This window comes from Leptopilina heterotoma, unplaced genomic scaffold (genome assembly GCF_015476425.1).
Source record: "Leptopilina heterotoma isolate Lh14 unplaced genomic scaffold, ASM1547642v1 Lhet_615, whole genome shotgun sequence".
Taxonomy (NCBI): domain Eukaryota; kingdom Metazoa; phylum Arthropoda; class Insecta; order Hymenoptera; family Figitidae; genus Leptopilina; species Leptopilina heterotoma.
Window position 1 is genome coordinate 345,244 of NW_025111144.1, and position 17,971 is coordinate 363,214.

Consider the following 17,971-nt stretch of genomic DNA (forward strand, 5'->3'; position numbering starts at 1 on the left):
AATATTTTAAGAGAAACTAAATTTTACAGTAGTGGAAAAATTTATAGTAAGTTTTCTCAGAAGGAGAAAATGATTGTTGATTCTCAGTTTGACGTGAATCAATAAAATTTAAAGTCTAATAAATAATAATTTAAAGTATATTATTTAAGGAATATTAATTTGTACGCGGCAAATAAAATGCCGCGTTACAATATATAGCTACCAGTATTGAAGGACGACACTATTTTTATTTAGAAGAAGAACAATTAAGAAATTGCCAATTAGTAGAAGAAAGATATGTATGTTATCCTACTCAAGGAATCTATGATATCATTTTAGCGCCAAGTTGCGAATCAGAAATATTAAGAGAACTTAACAATAACACGTTAAGAAGCTGTGACATCCGGATCACCAAAAATCAACAACCACTATGGGAACCTTTAATCACAACAGGAAATTGGTTGTATTCTCTTACGAAAGAAGAAACCGCATACGTTATCTGCCCTCAAACAAAAGTCAAAACTTTTTAGCTAAAAGAAATAGGGATTATAAAACTGTCAACAAAATGTACCTTAAAGACTGACACAATAAAATTACCTACACTACAAATATTAAACAACCCCCAAGAATACATTTATACACCAAAAATAGAGTTAAAACTAGAAGAAATTTCACCCATTCTAAAGACAATAAACCCAAAAAAGGAAACAACTACATCAAATGAAATTCGACCAATTTGGAGAAAAATCGAAACCGACGAAAAATTACAGGAAATAGAAAAAGGATTCGAAATTCAAAGTTTTCATACAATTGGAAAAAAGGAACAATACCAATACACGAATTCCATAATAGGAACACTAACAACTGTAATAATAATAATCATAATTAACTTGACTATAAAACATGGCGTCAAAGACCATAACAAATTTTTATGCTGCCTGAAACGAAAAAGAAAAGACAACGAGACAGAAACGCAACAAATGTACGCCATACCGTCCAGCCCATCGCGACAAAGACCCAACAGCTAAGGCATTAGCAGTTTTATAAAAAATCAACAAATACAACCAACACCTTTAACCACTAAACAAGAAATACTACAACGAAAAGAATGTCAAGAGGAAAATAAACCTAAAACAAGCAATACACTACGAAAAGAAAATAACGCACTAGAAAACCCAATTTCTAAATTACGATACGCATAATTACCTGAAATTAAATACATAGATATACCCTAACAAAAAGAAGCTAAATCAATTTTACAAAATGTATATAATTTATCTTGTAAAAAGTCTTAAATATAATAACTAACAAGCTAAACAAATACTAACTTTAAACTAATCTAAGATCATATACAAATAAGAAAAAACTAAAGAATATAACTAACTATCAACTAATTCAATTTAAATGTTAAAAAAGATTTTATATAATAATAAACTAACACTAACATGTATATAAATACATGCAGGCACTGAAGCACATACACATACATACACAGAAGTGAAAATTAACTAATAATCTAATATGGGATAAGAATAACTAATAAATAAATAAATTAATAATTTAAATTAACTAATAATCTTTTATATGGAACTAGTTTAAAATTTTTTTACGGTCGATAAGCAACAAATCGCTCTCAAACCGAAAATTGTATCCAATTCTCAAGAATGTCATGGTTTAGACATGGTAAAACTATAACTCCAAGAATAGACCTAAAAAGGATCCGGGAACGATGTAGAATTCTCCAAAGAATCACATAGAAGCATCCGCTCAGTTTATTCCTCCAAGATATAGGCGAACCAGTTTAGGAAAGGAAATAAAAAAATAACAATAACAAAAATCTAATTTAAAGAAAATATAAATAAATAGGAGTAAACAAAAAAATATATAAAACAAAAATACAACATAAAAATAACAAAAACAAAGAAACAAAACAAAAAAAAATATTTTAATTTACGAACATGAACAAAATTAAAAAAGGGTACAATAAAATTAAAATAACTTTAAGTAATTCATTTTTTTCTCGTTTAATAATACTTTTAATAGTACATTGTACAACTAGTGGCGAAAGTGTGATTTTTCGAGAGTGAAGTTTGCGGCTCGAGCGTAGCGAGAGCAGCAATCACTCAAGAAAAATCATTCTTTCACCACGAGTTGCGCACTACGTTTTCTCCAACGCCTTGCGAGGAAAGGCCACGCTCTTCAGAGCAGTTGAGAAAAGTTCTACTTTCGCCACACTTTTCTACCAAGAAAAGTACTCCTTTCAGAGCAAGTGTTGGAGAAAATACTATTACATATTTTTAAGCAATTATATTGAAATTTATTATATAAAAAAAACAAACGTCATAAAAGGGGGGCACGAGGTACCTAAAAAACCAATGAAACACTTATAAATAAACAATACCACACACAATAAAGTTATTCAATAACAAACTAACACAAGTAAAAAAAAACATCGCAAAAAAAGCATTTTTTTTCCTTAATACGAAAATAAAATTCTCCAACTCATGGACAGGAACCTTCAAAAAGATTTTCAAACCACCTAAAAAAAGAGCCATGGTTAACAAAAATTCAAAACAAAGGAAAACAGAAAATTAAAAATATACTTACAAAATAAAATAAATGATGGATAAAAACAAAAATCTACTGCTTGATGCCTTTTCCTCTCAAAAAAATTGTTTCTAACCACCTAAAAAAGAGCCATAGTTAATAAAAATTTAAAACAAAGGAAAACAAAAGAATTAAAAATATACTTACAAATTAAAATAAACGATGGGGAATAATAAAAAAAAATCTACTGCTTGATGCCTTTTCTTTTCCAAAAATCTTCTAACCACCTAAATAAAGAGCCAAGATTAACACATTTTTTTCAAAATATTAACAAAAATTAAAAATAATACTTACTAAGAAAATAAAACATTAGGACAGCAAAAAATTAACAGCAAAACCTACAAAGAGGATTAACAGAAACAAAATTAAAATCAATATAAAAGAAAAATTTCAGTTTATTAAGAAAGGTTGTTGAAAATAATCAAAATTTGGAGAAAAATTTTAATATAAAAAAAAATTATAAAATAAATAAATAAATTTTTGACCATAATCGAATTTCCGATAAGAAGTTTATTACTTTTGCAAATGGTTGAATTCTTAAGACGAATTAAAAAAATATAATATTTCCTTTTAAATACCTAATTATTTTTAATAAAAAAACAATAATTTATCGGATATTTGAATTTTTTTCTCAAAATTGAATTTTCATAAGATTTTTCTTTTAAACAAATTCTTAAATAATTGCATACTACAAAAGCTCAACATCACTTGAAATTAATTAAACTAAATTTGATAAAAAAATTAGCAGCAGTCTTATAAAAAAACAATGCATTTTAATAAAAAGAATCAAACTTTTTATAAATCGAAAATTTTTTATTACTTCACTCAATAATAAATCTTAGAAGCATTTAAAAAAAAGGGGAGAAAAAGAATCACATAATGGATACAAACATTGTTTATTTCATTTTTCAAAAATACACAAACCATAAACTTGAAACAAAGAATTATTCCTCGACCCAAAAAGTTTTTAATGCCAGCCGCCAACGCTAAAACAAACAAACAAAAAATAAATTAACAAAACAAAAAGGCAAACACCTCACATATATTAATAAAAAAAAGGAAAAAAACGGTATTTCAAAGAAACAACATAAACAGATACTTATAGTTTCCCAACCACAGAAAACCATCTCTACTACGTCCCAGCGACATTGGTACCGCTGAACCCAAACCAATTCCAGAGCGCGATTATACATGCGATACCCGCTTAAAGGAGGCACTGCATCAAGCTGGCCTTAAGGGCTAAAAAAATAATAAATAAATAAATAAACAAAAATTTTATGTTAAGAAAAGAGAATTTTTCAATTTTAATCGTAATTAACTCTATAAATGCTCATACGATTTATACTTTGCATATACCAATCGATTAGTCTCAATTTAAAGAATAAGGTTTTATTATATATTAACTTCAATAACAAACTAATAAAATTTTTTTTTAAATTTTTTTAAGAAAAAGTCAAAAAAAAATTTTTGAGAATTTTCAGTCTATAAATTCATTTTGAGAGAAATATACCTGGTAAATTTAAGCAAAGTTCGATAAAACGCCTTCAAGTTATCGTGTTCACAAAAAAATCAAGATACACGCACACATACATACATCCGGACAATTCATAAAAAACAAAATATATTCACACTTACTAAGAATAAACATTCACCCCCAAACAGCCGAAAATTATTTCCACCGGTTCTTCATCAAGAACCTCGACAGTAGTGGGAAAAACAAAGCCATCAAAATCCCAATACCCACGTACTTCATAAATTTTACGCTCCCAACACCATCGATACTCTTGCACCCACTGAGTACACATAGATGGAGCTAATTCAAAATCAGTTGATTCTTTAACACATGCCCAACGCTCACGAGCATTGTACCGTAAAGGAGCCTCTTCCCACTTAGGAAATCCCAAAAGAACACTAAAAATAAACAAAAAATATACAATTTAAAACAAAAATAACACATACAACACTTGCATACTAAGAAATAAATTTATAAAATATCAATAAAGATAAAAACAATAAAACACTTACCCCCGTTTGCCAAACACCTAACGCAACCACTACCATATCAAAAAAAGAAGGAGAAAAATTCAAATCAGCAAAAATCCAACTGTGAAAAACAAAACTCAAGATTACAGACAGAAGAAAGGAAGAAAATCCTTAAATTACATCTACAATACAAAAAAGTAAAGTCTTATTAGAAACCTTTTTCCTTTTCACTTCAAATGACTTTATTACATTTTAATCAAAAATCCTTACAATATAACCAAATTATTAATTTAGCACTATCAAATTTCCCAACATCCAAAAAAAAACTATGAATTGACAAGGGACGACAGTTCATAAAAAGGGGGGCAGTAACAACAATCTTGTCGTCACATTTCTAAAAAAAAATGTTATATAATGTTTTTTCGAATAATGTTTTTTCAAAATTCAATAATTCAACTAAATATTTTTTTTCCTTTCGCTTTGCTCTTTTATATTAGTCAAATACGTAAAATATTAAATTGCATTTAAACTTTTAACTTTCCTCCGTGTCACACTAACACAGAGAGCTAAATTTGAAAACAGCATTTTCAGCATTTTCTTTATTATTATTTTAATTTCATTCTTTCAATAAGGGAATTTAATTTATTTTAATTTTTTTACGATTAATAATTTTACTTACCTTCCAGAAAACCAATTATGTAAAAAATAGGAGAAGATGAAAATTTTGTAAAACTCGAAAGAGTTATTCAACTTCACTATATGCCAAGGACACAGCACTGGACCACAACACAAGCAACACACATTCATAGCGGCTGTCAAGGGACGTCAGCCTAATAAAAGAGGGGCATTTGTTACGGCCGAACTCCGTAACTTTTTATATCATAAATAATTATTTACAATACTTGAAAAACCGAATTATAAACAACGAATTATACACAAGAGATTATGTTAACAAACTTCAAAACATTTACACGAAAAACAACCCTTTGTAATTTCACAAAAGGGACATTCTTCGCTTTGGTAATTTTAATCCAAGGTATCCCTAATTTGACAAAAATTCTAATTCTACATAAAGATTGAATTTAATGTTTTTTTTTAGTTTGACAATTTTTAAAGTAAAAAAACTTAAGAATATAATACAATACTTCTTAATAAATTCCCTTCTTTCACAAACAGCTTATTAACTCTTTTAAGAAATGGATAGAAATTATCAAAGGCAAGCAAATAGCTCAATATAAGGAGTGGTGCATCTAAGTCACCGAACTCGGATCACGCCACTGGCTAAATCTGCAAGGTTGCAGAAATCGGCTTAGCAACAGCCACGTTAATTATGAATTCTCCCACTAAATCGTCTTTTAATAAAAGTGATCGACATAAGGAAATCTGGACAGTTTATTCCAGGCCATTGTAGCCTGTAGTTGTAGCCGGCATTTTTGGGCCAGGCAAACCTAAGTCCGGCAATTGGCCGTGTTTGTATGAAAACGATCTCGGATGCTTAAAGAAATTAATAAGAAGTTTGTTTAGAAAAGTGAATTTAATAGAAAAAAATATAAATAAATAAAAGTAAAAAAGGTTGAATTGAAAAATATATAATTGAAATATAAAGAATAAAATAAAGTGATATAATTAAAAAGATAAAAGAAATAAAAGAAAATATTGAAAATAAAATAAATGATATTGAATATAAAAATTTGTGGAATAAACATAAAGGAATTTGTGAAAGAAATATAAAAGAATTAAAGTGGTCAAAGTAAAGTAAAAGACTCTTATATCAAAAAGGAAAAAAAAGTAAAGCCATTAAAGTATAAATAATATTACTTTCAAATATATATTAGAAGACAACCTTTATTTACAAGGTTTAGGTCTTAAACTTTGTGTAACTTAAAAAGAATATTAAAGTTCCCAGTGAAATATCAATTTAGTGATCCTAGATTTGGTATTTCCTGAATTTTTCGGAAAAACATCGTGAAGCAGGTATAAAGACAAGACACATTCATTGGATTCATATTACCAAGGAAGAATCACCGAGTAGTGAGTAAAGATCTTACGTGTCACAACACACACTAATATTCTATTCACACAGATACACTTACTCTTCTTACACATAAAATTAGATTTATCTGTAATAGGGACTTTGGGCAAAATATACACTGGGGTCAAAAAGTTTCAGTACATTTGTGTTAGAGCCGAATTTGAAAAATTAAATAAATTTAATTTTATATTATCAAATTTTTAAATAGACTTCAATTAAACGTGTCCTTCGGACGAAAATCGTATAAGTAGTGGATTCTTCCCTCTTCTTGGTTATTAGTTCAACCAAGGGGTGAGAATCCTATATTTTGAATTTAGAGAAGATAGGTTAATTGGACAGGATTTTTAAATTAAAAGGCAAAAATTAAAGATAAAAACAAACAATGATATATTTGACCCAAAAATCCCTAATACAAATATTCTAATTTTTGTTAAAAATGTGTAAAAAGAGTAGAAGTGTATATGTGTATATGTGTGTGATTGAGTTTCAGAAAATGTGATATGAAATGTGATATTTTTTACTCACTGTTTAGAAATTCTACTTTGCAACTTTAATCCAATTTGATGAGAGTTTCTTCTCTCTGTTTTCTCCTGACATTAACTTCCGAAATTGATGAAATACCAATTCTAGGGTCACTAGAATGATATTTGCTTAACTCACTTTTTTTTATTCCTTTTTGAAGTACACAAAAATTTGAAGACCGAACCTCGAAAAGGAAGGTTGTCTTTAAAGGTATATTTAAATTGATATTCCCTTAATTCTTTTAATGAAAATAACTTTTAGTTTATTTTGTTGAATTTAGACTTTTACAATAAGCTCTTTTAATTCTTCTATTTCTTTTATATTCCTTTCAATAAATTTATTTTTCAATTCACTTTATTTTTAATATCCTCTTTTAATTATTTTATTCTTTTTCTCGTCACTTTTTATTATTTTTCAATAAAACTTTTAAATCCAACCTTTCTTTTATCTTTATTTTTTTTATATTTCTATTCTCAATTAAAATTCACTTATTCTTCCCAAACTTTTATTGATTTTCTCGATTTTATTTAAAGGGATTATCTTTTCCCGAACTTCACTTTTTTTTAAAACACGGCTCACAGGCCGGACTTAGGAATTTTCCAGGCTAAAGATTGCCGGCTTAAAAAAAACAACAGGTTTCGACGACCTGCAACTAATTACTGCTTTGATTTCCCCGTGTCGGTCAATTTTATTGAACGACGATTTAGTGGGGAAATCGTAAGCAAAGTTGATTGCACTCGACTGTTGTCAAGTCAATTTCTGCAACCTTGCAGATTTAGGCAGTGGTATGATCGAAGTTCAATGACTTGGATACACCACTCCTTATATTAAGGAATTTGGTTTCGACAACTCCCTGTGATTTCCCAAGAAAGTCAACAAACTGTTTGCCAATAAAAAGGGAATTTGCCGAGAAATAGTGTAACTTATATTTAAGGTTCTTCACCTCAGAATTGTGAAATTCAGGGGAATAATAAATTGAATAGAATTGTTTATAATTTTAGGATTAAATCATTATTTAAATAAACTGCTTAAGATCATATTGGATAAAAATGTCAAAGATAAGAATGTCTTTTAGTGAATTTACAAAGGGTTGTTCTTTTTGTAAGTGTTTTTGTGATGTTATCTACAAAATTTCGTATCATGCGAAATGTTGTTTGTGATTATGTTTCATGACGTATTTTAAATGATTATTTTTAAATATAAAAGGTTACGGAGTTCGGCCGTAACAAATGCCCCCCTTTTATTAGGCTGACGTCCCTTGTCAGCTGCTATGAATGCGTGTAGTGGTCCAATGTGATATCCTTGGAGTGTAATGTTGTTGGATAACTCTTTCGAGTTTTACAAAATTTTAATCCTCTTGTTTTACATAAATTGTTGCTGTAAGGTAAGTGCATTTATTAAAGTTAGGGAAAGAAAAAAAATGAAATAAATTCCCTTATATATAAAAAAAAATATGAGAAAAAAAATATTCTCTATATATGAGCTGTTATTTAAGAGTAAAAACGCTGAATTTTCAAATTTAGTTTTCTGTGTCAGTGTCACGTCAAGGTAAGTTGAAGGTCTGATTGTAACTTGATATGGTAGTTTATTTTAGTTCTAATTATGTAAATAGATAGAAAAATAAAAAAAAAATGAATAACAGCCATTTTATTTTATTTTTATCGTTTTCTTCTTTCAAAAGAATTATAAAAAAAAATCATTTTTTTTTTTTTTTAAAGAAGGTGACAACACTGTTGTTACTGCCCCCTTTTATATGAACTGTCGTCCCTTGGCAGTTTATAGTTGTATTTTTTTTGTTATTATTGATGTTTAGACTCTATTAGAGAAAACAATTTTAAAAAGAAATTTATTTATAACTGGCATTATTCTTAAAAATTTAATTCAATTCCTTAAAAAAGATATCAATTAATTTAACAAAAAATCTTTGTTTTTTTTTTTTTAAAATACTTTGGATTAATTCAATTATTTACAAAAATATTGAAATTTTTCACAGAGATTCCATTTTTTAAAAAAAAATATTTTAATAAAATTCTTGAACAGAAATCGATTATTTTAATTAAAAAATTTTAATTAAAAAAAATTTTTTTTTAAATATTTCGATTATTATTTTAGATTTAATATTTAATTTAATTTAATTTATTTTTTTTTTTTTTTAGTAAATTTTTTTTTAAAAGTTTTTGTATATTATATTTTTTTTTAAATAAATTTTATTTTTATGAGTATGTATATATGTATTTCATTTTTGATGGGTTATTTTTGTTTTATGTATAGGTGAAGGAAAATTTGCTTGTGTTTAATGTAAGATGAGTACATTTTTCCTGTCTTTGGTTTAAAATCTTCAATTTCTCTTTCTAATGATTTTGATAATGCTGATTTGTGCTTTTGGCTGGTCGATGTGGTGTCTTTTCTCGTACTTTGTCAGTTTCTTAGAGTCTTCCGTTTGGTGTAGTTGTTTTATTTTTTATTCGATTCGGTTTTAGTGATTTGTTGTGGTTTGTTTAAAAAAAAAAATAAACCAAAATAATACAATGGCTTCTTTCGATTTATCCGTAATGAATGAAGTTTTGAGTTACGTGGAACGTGGGGTTACGAGTAAGGAGAGTTTTTTGTTGCTGAAGTTATCTGAAATTGAGGAAGCTGAACGTGAATCTTTCGCGAGAGGAGAGAGGGGGTGAGTTTTAAGAAAATTTTATTTTATGGGTGTTTATAATGTGAGATTGTGTGTTTTTTTTTGTTTCGTGTTTATGTGAAAAAAAAATGTTTTTAGAGTGCGTGTGGTTGTATCTTCGTGGGAGGACGCCGAACTAAGGGAGGGAACAGGGCCTTGGCCTCTTATGACCTCCAGATGTTATCCCGAGAGTGCCCCTTATGATGATGCTGTATGGCATCAGGAGTATAGGTGGTCTTGGGAGTTCAAAAAATATGAGTCCCGTTATTATTGGGCTCCGGATACGTACAAGACTCCCACTTCCACTTCTGTGTCCAAAGAAGAATTGATGGAGGAAATTATAGGTATTTTGGGCGTCAACGCTTGTTGTAGGTGAGTGATTTTATTTTGTCGTTTTCCCCTTTTTTTTTTTAATAAAAAAAAAAACTACTAAAATTATTTTTTTTAATGGAGGAAAGTCTTATTTGTTTTGTTCCCTTTTTGTTATAGGAGCTATATGTTTTTACCTAATGATCCTCCTAGGCTTGGGTTTCGCCCCAAAAACTCTGCGTTAGAGCTCGTTTTCGTGCAACGTTATAAATTGGAGTGGGAGGAAATGATATTGGTCTCGAAAGCTTGGGATGTGGTAAGTGTGAGAATTGAAAATAATTAATTAGTTTTGTAATAGTGATTTCGGTGTGTGCTTGTTTGTTTTTCTGATGTTTTAATATTGGTTCTTGTTTTTATGTTTTAGCGCTGGAATCTTCCAGTCCAGAGTGTCTGGTATCCCTGCTAGCTTGTAGCATGTTTTCATTATATATTGAATATTTTATACTGGTGTTAATTTTGTATATTAATTTTAAAAAGAAAGTTGATTATAATTATTATTGTAGCTTTGTCGAGCAGGGGGGGAGGGGGTTGGTGGTTTTAATAAATTGACGGTTTCTTTCTTAAATGGTCTAATTATTTTCCCTTTTTTTTTGTTTTATTGTTTTTAATGTTTTTTTTTTTTATAATTTTAATTTTTTATAGAAATTATGATTTTTAATTGTGTAATTTATTTTTTAGAAAGAAAATGAGAGAGAAAAAAAAATGTTGTAATATGAAAGTAAAATGTTATTTTATTATTTCTATTTTTTATATAAGTGGTTTTTTTTTTATTGGTAAAAAAAGGAAAAAAAAAATATCTTTTCTGAATAATTTTTAGTTATTCGAATTTTTTTTATTTAAGTAAGAAAAAATTTTAAAATATATTATGCAGTGTTAAAAGGGAATTATGAAGAATAAAGAAGAAAAGTAAAAAAAAACGTCAGCGTTTTGTGGTAAGGTGTAGTCTCTTTTATTCTCTCTCCGTGCCTGTGTGATATGAGGTTGTTTGACAGTCTCTCTCGTGCATCGGCATATTCTAGTTTGTTTGTGGTTAGAAGTGTATGTTTAGAATAAAATTTTTTGATCTTGTTATGTGTTTTTTTTTGTGATTGTGTGTGTGTGTTTTTTTTTTTAAATATTAAAATAAAAGATATTAATTGGAGGTTTGTTCCTATTAGTGTTATTTTTCTGCTCTTGGATTAGTTCCTGTTTTTTTTTTTATCCAATGTGAGTAAAATTTTTCTTTCTTTTAATGTTTATTTATATTTTTAAATTATCGAAAATTATTATTTTGTTGTGATAAAAATAAATGAAAATAAAATTTTGGAATTAATTTTAAAGAAATAGTGTTACTAATAAAATGATTATGTAGAAATATCCGTGTGTCGTGACCGTCCTTGGTCTTGAAACACTATTCCGTTTTTGTCAGCATTTTCTTACTTTCATTAAATGACTTTATGTTATTTTGTGTTCAAATTTTTCTTTCTTTTGTATTTTATGAATGTATTTTTTTTTATTATTATTTGATGTTTTTATTTATATATTTAAAAAAAATGCGTTCATAATATGTTTTATTATTTTATTTTAAGTTTAAGGAGGTTTCCATCTCCAAGTTTGTTTAATTTCTCGTCAAAATTTTAATTTTCTTTAAAGATATTAAAATTCTTCTCCAAAATTCAGTTATTTTCAAAAAATCTAAAAAAAAAAATGGTCAACATCTTATAATTATCTTTATAAATAAATAGTAAAATTCTTCGACAAAATTCAATTAATTTCAAAAATTTTAATGAAATCCATTGCAAAATATGAATTTTTAAAAGTAGTAATACTCTTCACAAAAATTAAATATTGTTCAATCTACTACTATTTTCATAAAATTTGTCGAAAGAATTTAATTGTATAAAAAAAGATTAATAAAATTCTACAAAAATCCTTAATTATTTTCAAAAAATAATAAAAATTTCACAAGAATTTCATTAATTTTAAAAAAAAATTTTATCGAATTCCTCGAAAAAATTTTTCAATAAATTACTAATTTTTATATTTAAATAATTGAATTGTCGTAGAATTTTCTCATAAACATTGATTTAAAAATAGATTTCAGTTAAAATCTCAGATTACAATAACTGAATTCTTTCGAAGAATTTCGTTAAAATTCTTTTTAAAAAAACAATTCAATTTTATCGAGACATTTTATCAAAATTGTCCCAAAAATAATTGAATTTCTACCAAAAAAAAAATTTTATCAAAAGTTTTTAAAATGTTTGAATTTCTGTTAAAATTCTGATATTTTTTTTTTTTTAAAAAAAAAAAAAATAATTGAATTCAATTATTTTTAATACAGTTCTAATCGAATTTCTCGAAGAATGTGATTATTCTTAAAAATTGTATTAAAATTTGTTCATATGATTCAATTATTTGAAAATTTGTTGATAATGATTTTTATGGGAATTTCATTTTAAGAAGCGTTCAATTATTCAATAAATTATTTATTTGCTTTATGTTTGTATTTTTTATAACTGAATTATAATAATAAAATAATAAAAATTGATTTTCATTTTATAAAATGAATTTCAGTTAAAATTTTATAGATAATAATTGAATATTAAATGCAATAGAGCATTATTTTTATAGTTTCTATTTTCTAATATTTATTCGATTAAAGAATTTAGGAACAATTGAAATTTCGTAAAATTGAATTTTGTAAACAAATGAATTTGAAAATTGTCAAAGAACTTTTTCGAAAATTATTTTTTAAAAAAAAATCGATATAAAAAAGAATTTTAGATAAAAATTCTTAAAGTAATTATTGAATTCTTTATGATTTTAATTATTATAAATTATTTTTATTAATTATTATGAAACATGTAGAAATCGATGACTTTGAGTCGAAGACTCGGGAGTTATCGATTTTTTTCATGTTTTATAGTTATGAAAAATTATTGAATTTCTAGTTTTAAGGAAAATGTTCTCTTATGTGATTAGGCCTGATTCTATTTGTGTTAGTTGGTCCGTAAATGGTCTGTAATTTTTAATTTTTGTTCCATAAAGTCCGTATTTACTATTTTTAAATACTTGAATTTTGGCTGAGAATTTAAATTAAATTTTTGAAAATACTGAATAATAATAATATTTTTTTTTTTTTTTAAAAAAAAAAATTCGTTCATTATGAAAAATGTTAAAATACAAGAATAAATGCTTAATTCAATTCAGCGCATGCATTTCTTAGTTAGTATATCTATATATGTGAGTCACTATATAGGTATACTGGACGTATAGTTCTCCTTAGTTGCTCTCCTCTTTCTTCTGTTCGTAGGCGCCCCGCCTGCTCCGCGACTACCCCGAAGCAATGCGTTGCCCTATATGCCTGTTTTCCTTCTCTTTACTTTTATCCGCTCCCCGGCGTTTCACCACCACTTCAAGCTTCCACAAGCTTACATCCATGCATGGCAATGTTTTTTTTTAGGTTTAAAATTATCGTTTAAAAAGGAAATACTGCCAGAATTTTTATCTCTTTGATTGTGAAATAATATTCCGACTAATAAAAAAAATTTTTTTTTTTTAATTTTGTTAATGTTTGCTAATAAATTATCAGAACTAAGTGGTATAGCATTTGAAGCGTGTCATTTATTTATTTATTTATTTTTTTTTTTTTTTGCAGTATTTACCTCTTATGAAACATTTTATTTGGATTAATTTGATAAAAATTGCTCATTGTTCAGCATTATTTAATGCTATAAATTTTAAGCAGGGTTGCAAATGATTTTTTTTTATTTATGAATGCCCTTACTTTTTAATTTGTCTGAGAGAGAGAAAAGAGAAAAAAAAAAATATCCTTCGTGAATTTATTAATTTTGTTAGTTTGTTTGCAGGTTATTTATGTTTGTTGTTTTATTTTTATTATTATTATTTTTTTTTATATTACAAAGACTGAAGCTGCCCTTTTGTGTTTATAATTTTTTGGTAAGTGTTGTTTTAATTTTTTTTGTTAATGTTTATTAAATTTCCCTTTTTTTTTTTTTTAACCATGGCTCTTTTTTTAGGTAATTTGCAAGTTTTATGAAAGGGATATATAAAAAAATGTTTTATAAAAGCGGAGTAATTCTAGGGCATTTTGCTGTCTTTTCTAGTGTTTTATTTAATTTGTAAGTATGTTTTCAATGTTTGTTTTCTTTGGTTTTAAATCCTTTATTAACCATGGCTCTTTTTTTAGCTCTTTCAAAGTTGGTTGGTGGTTCCTGTACTCTAGCTTGAGGAGGATTTTAATTTCATCTACGAAGCGAAAAAAAAATGTTTTTGTGTGCTTATCTTATTAAATGGGGGTTGATGCTTTTCGGATTATCTTTACTTGGGTGAGTTTTTTTTTTTAACATTGTTATTTTTGTATTGTTATTTATGTATGTTTTATTGATTTTCTTTTTTTTTTTAGGTACCCTGTGCCTCCCTTTTTGATGAATATATATATATATATTTTTTTTTTAATAATGAATTTCTTAAAATATATTATACGAAAAAAAAAATGATAAATAAGAGTACATTAAAGTGTTAAGTAAAGAACAAAATCGTGTTATTCAAGAATTTTGTGTTTAATATTATCTTTCTTATTCTAACATTATTTATATGGTATTTGTAAAAGGTGTTTTTTTTTTTTTTTTGTTTTATTCTATATGTAAGTGTTTTATAAATTTATTAATTAATATTTTATTCTTATTTAATTTATTATTAATTGTTAATTACTATGATTGATATTAATATAGATTTTTTTAAATTTTTTTTTGTTTTTTATTTCCCATTTTACCCAAAACTAAAACTATTTCTACTGGAGTTGGAGTTCGCTTTCGAGGGGGAATTTGGAGACTCATCAAGTTGACCAACAACAGATGAGGCTTTTCTTAAGGCCCTTTTCCCGGAGTTTTGGATGTCTCATTTGCTTCTACTCAGAAAAACTTTCTTAGGAGTGGATACAACATGTTGTAGTGAGAGAATGTTTCTCACCAACATTTTTTTTTTACATTTTAAAATGGTTTTTTTTTTTAAATTAAATCTACAGATCATTATTACATCTATATATGTATGTGTATGTATTTCATGCATACTTATATTTATATATATGTTAGTAATGGATTATTAATATTGGAGGTAATTATATTGTAGTAATTGTTAGGTTTATTAGTTGCCAGTTGTTTCTTATCTACGTAATTTTTAATTGGTTTAGTGTTAGTGTTATTTTTTCTTCTTTTTTTAGCTTTTTGGTTATTATAAGTTTTTTTTTTTACAAGTTAATATTATATACATTTTTTTTAAAAAAATCGGTCTGCTTTTTGTTTAGGCTATGTCTACGTATTTAATTTTGGGTGTTTCTGTATATTGTAATTTGGAGATAGGGTTTTCTCGTATCGTTTTTTCTTTTCGTACAGTGCTGCTGGTTGTGGGTTGGTTATCTTCTTGTCGTTCGTTTCGTTGTAGGATTTCTTGTTCAATGGTTGGAGGGGATAGGCATGTTTTTTGGTTTGTTATAAAATTGGTAGTATTTTGGTTGTTGGGTCTTTGTTGTAAGGGGCTGGACGGTATTGCGTACATTTGTTGCGTCTCTGTCTCGTTGCTTCTTCTTCTTCTTCTTATGCAGCATAGAGGTTTTATATGGCTTTTTATGCAATGTTTTATGGTCAAATAGATTATGATTATTATTATTACTGTTGATAAAGTTCCTATTATAGAGTTGGTGTATTGATATTGCTCTTTTTTCCCTAGTGTATGTATACTTTGAATTTCTAGTCCTTTCTCTATTTCTTGTAATTTCTCGTCAGTTTCCATTTTTCTCCAAATTGGTCGCACTTCGTTTGATGTTGTTGTCTCTTTTTTAGGATTCAGTGTTTTTAGGATTGGTGAAATTTCTTCTAGTTTTAATTCTATTTTTGGTGCATAAATATATTCTTGAGGATTGTTTATTATTTGCAGTGTAGGTAATCTTATCGTGTCCGTTTTTAAGGTGCATTTCGGTGATAATTTAATAATTCCTATTCCATTCAGTTGAAAAGTATTGACCTTCGTTTTGGGGCATATTAAATATGCAGTTTCTTCTTTAGTTAGTGAATATAACCAATTTCCTGTTGTTATTAAAGGTTCCCACAGTGGTTGTTGATTGTTTGTGATTCGGATGTCACAACTTCTTAAAGTGTTATTATTAGGTTCCCTTAGTAGTTCTGATTCACAACTTGGTGCCAAAATAATGTCATAAATTCCTTGTGTTGGGTAACATACATATCTTCCTTCTACTAATTGGCACGTTCTCAGTTGTTCTTCTTCTAAATAAAAGTAATGTCTTCCCTCTACACTGGTGGCTAAGTACTTGGAGTGAGGTGTAATATACGCTCTGTTCCCTTTTGTTCCTATAGATTGTAGTACTGGCAATTCATGCATCTTATATAGTAAATATTTTTCTTTCTCTAAGAGAGGGATATCTAGTGTTATGAATAAATTTTCTTCTTTTGCTTGTATTCCTATTTTTGATATCTCTGTAATTGTTGCTACATTTAAGTTGTCTATATGCATGGGATATTCCTGGTTTTCTAAAAATTTATGTGCTTCGGTTGCTATTGTTTTTATCTGTTCGTTGTTTAATAATTTTGGATGTAATTTTCCTTCTATAGCTTTGAATATAACGTTTAAAGTTTCTTCTAATCCGTGCTTATAAGTTTCTATTTGTTCATTCCATTGTTTTGATGTTTTTTGTAACTGTAGCATGAAATCTGTGGTGGTTAATTTAGATTTTACATCAAGTATTTCTTCTTCGAGTTTATAGAGTCTTTTTCTTTCTTCTTCTGATTTGTTATGTTGTTGTTGTGCTAAATCATATAAATTTTGTAAATCTGCTCGTACTAAATGAGTTTGTTCTCCTACTAGATGTGATATGTTTTTCTGTGCCTCGTTTAATTCTGTGAAGAGTTGTTCGTATCTTTCCCCATCGTCATAAGTTAATATTCCTATGGTTGGTCCTGCAATTTTTCCTATGAAACCTACTAATGGAGTGTTTCGTTTCTTTCTACTTTGAAATCTAATTGTCTGTTCTGTTGTTGGTTGCTGTTTTAATTCGTTTATGAGATTTAATAATTGCTCTCGGAGTAACTTGGCTACTGTAATTTCTTTATTTAACATCTGATATTCTAAAAATTCTTCACAACTCATTTTCATTATTTTTTGACATTCTGTTTCTATCTTTTTATATTCTATTTCCAAATCAGGTAAATGTTTTTTAAATGTGTCTGTGTCCAATAGGATTATGGTTCTCCATGTTCCTGATATTCGTTGTAGATTCGGCATAAGTTCATAAAATAGTCCCGTATTTTTATTTAAGCTTGTTATTGAAATAAAAGGGTTTATCTCATTTGCTCGTATAACTTCCATCATTCCTAGTATTACGATGCATATTCTAAAATAGTTCTCCATTTCTGTAACCAAAATTTAATTATGTGTTTAGTTTTCTTTATATATATTTTTTTTTAGTTTCTATCGCTAGTTTAGCTAATCTATCTGCTTCTTCGTTTCCTATTATTCCACTATGTCCTGGCTCGTATATTAATTCTACTTCTAGGTTATTTATACTATTTTTCATTTTTATGAAGTCCTTTTTACTTATGACTTCTTGTTTTCGGCATGTTTTCCAACCGTTGTTTTCCCATTTCGGTAACCACTCTTTTATCCCATATATTACAAACTTAGAGTCGGTGTGTATCCTAATTTTCTTGTATTTTAAGTTTTTTAAAATGTCTATGGCTTTTATTATGGCCTCTAATTCGGCACTATTATTAGTTTGCCTATTATATGCTTTGTCA

At 27.2% G+C, this 17,971-nt stretch overlaps 2 protein-coding genes across 2 annotated transcripts; one reads left to right on the forward strand and one right to left on the reverse strand.

The window, feature by feature from the left end:
• The first annotated feature begins 9,598 nt into the window (after positions 1-9,598).
• Positions 9,599-10,764, forward strand: LOC122509706. The gene is made up of 4 exons (XM_043623936.1): positions 9,599-9,794; positions 9,891-10,163; positions 10,281-10,416; positions 10,525-10,764. Exons 1-4 carry the CDS (start codon positions 9,652-9,654, stop codon positions 10,564-10,566), a joined length of 594 nt encoding a protein of 197 aa, XP_043479871.1. The 5' UTR covers positions 9,599-9,651; the 3' UTR covers positions 10,567-10,764.
• A 4,700-nt stretch (positions 10,765-15,464) lies between these two features.
• Positions 15,465-17,585, reverse strand: LOC122509719. The gene has a single exon (XM_043623949.1). The coding sequence runs from the start codon at positions 17,583-17,585 to the stop codon at positions 15,465-15,467; it is 2,121 nt and encodes a 706-aa protein (XP_043479884.1).
• Between the last annotated feature and the right edge of the window lie 386 nt (positions 17,586-17,971).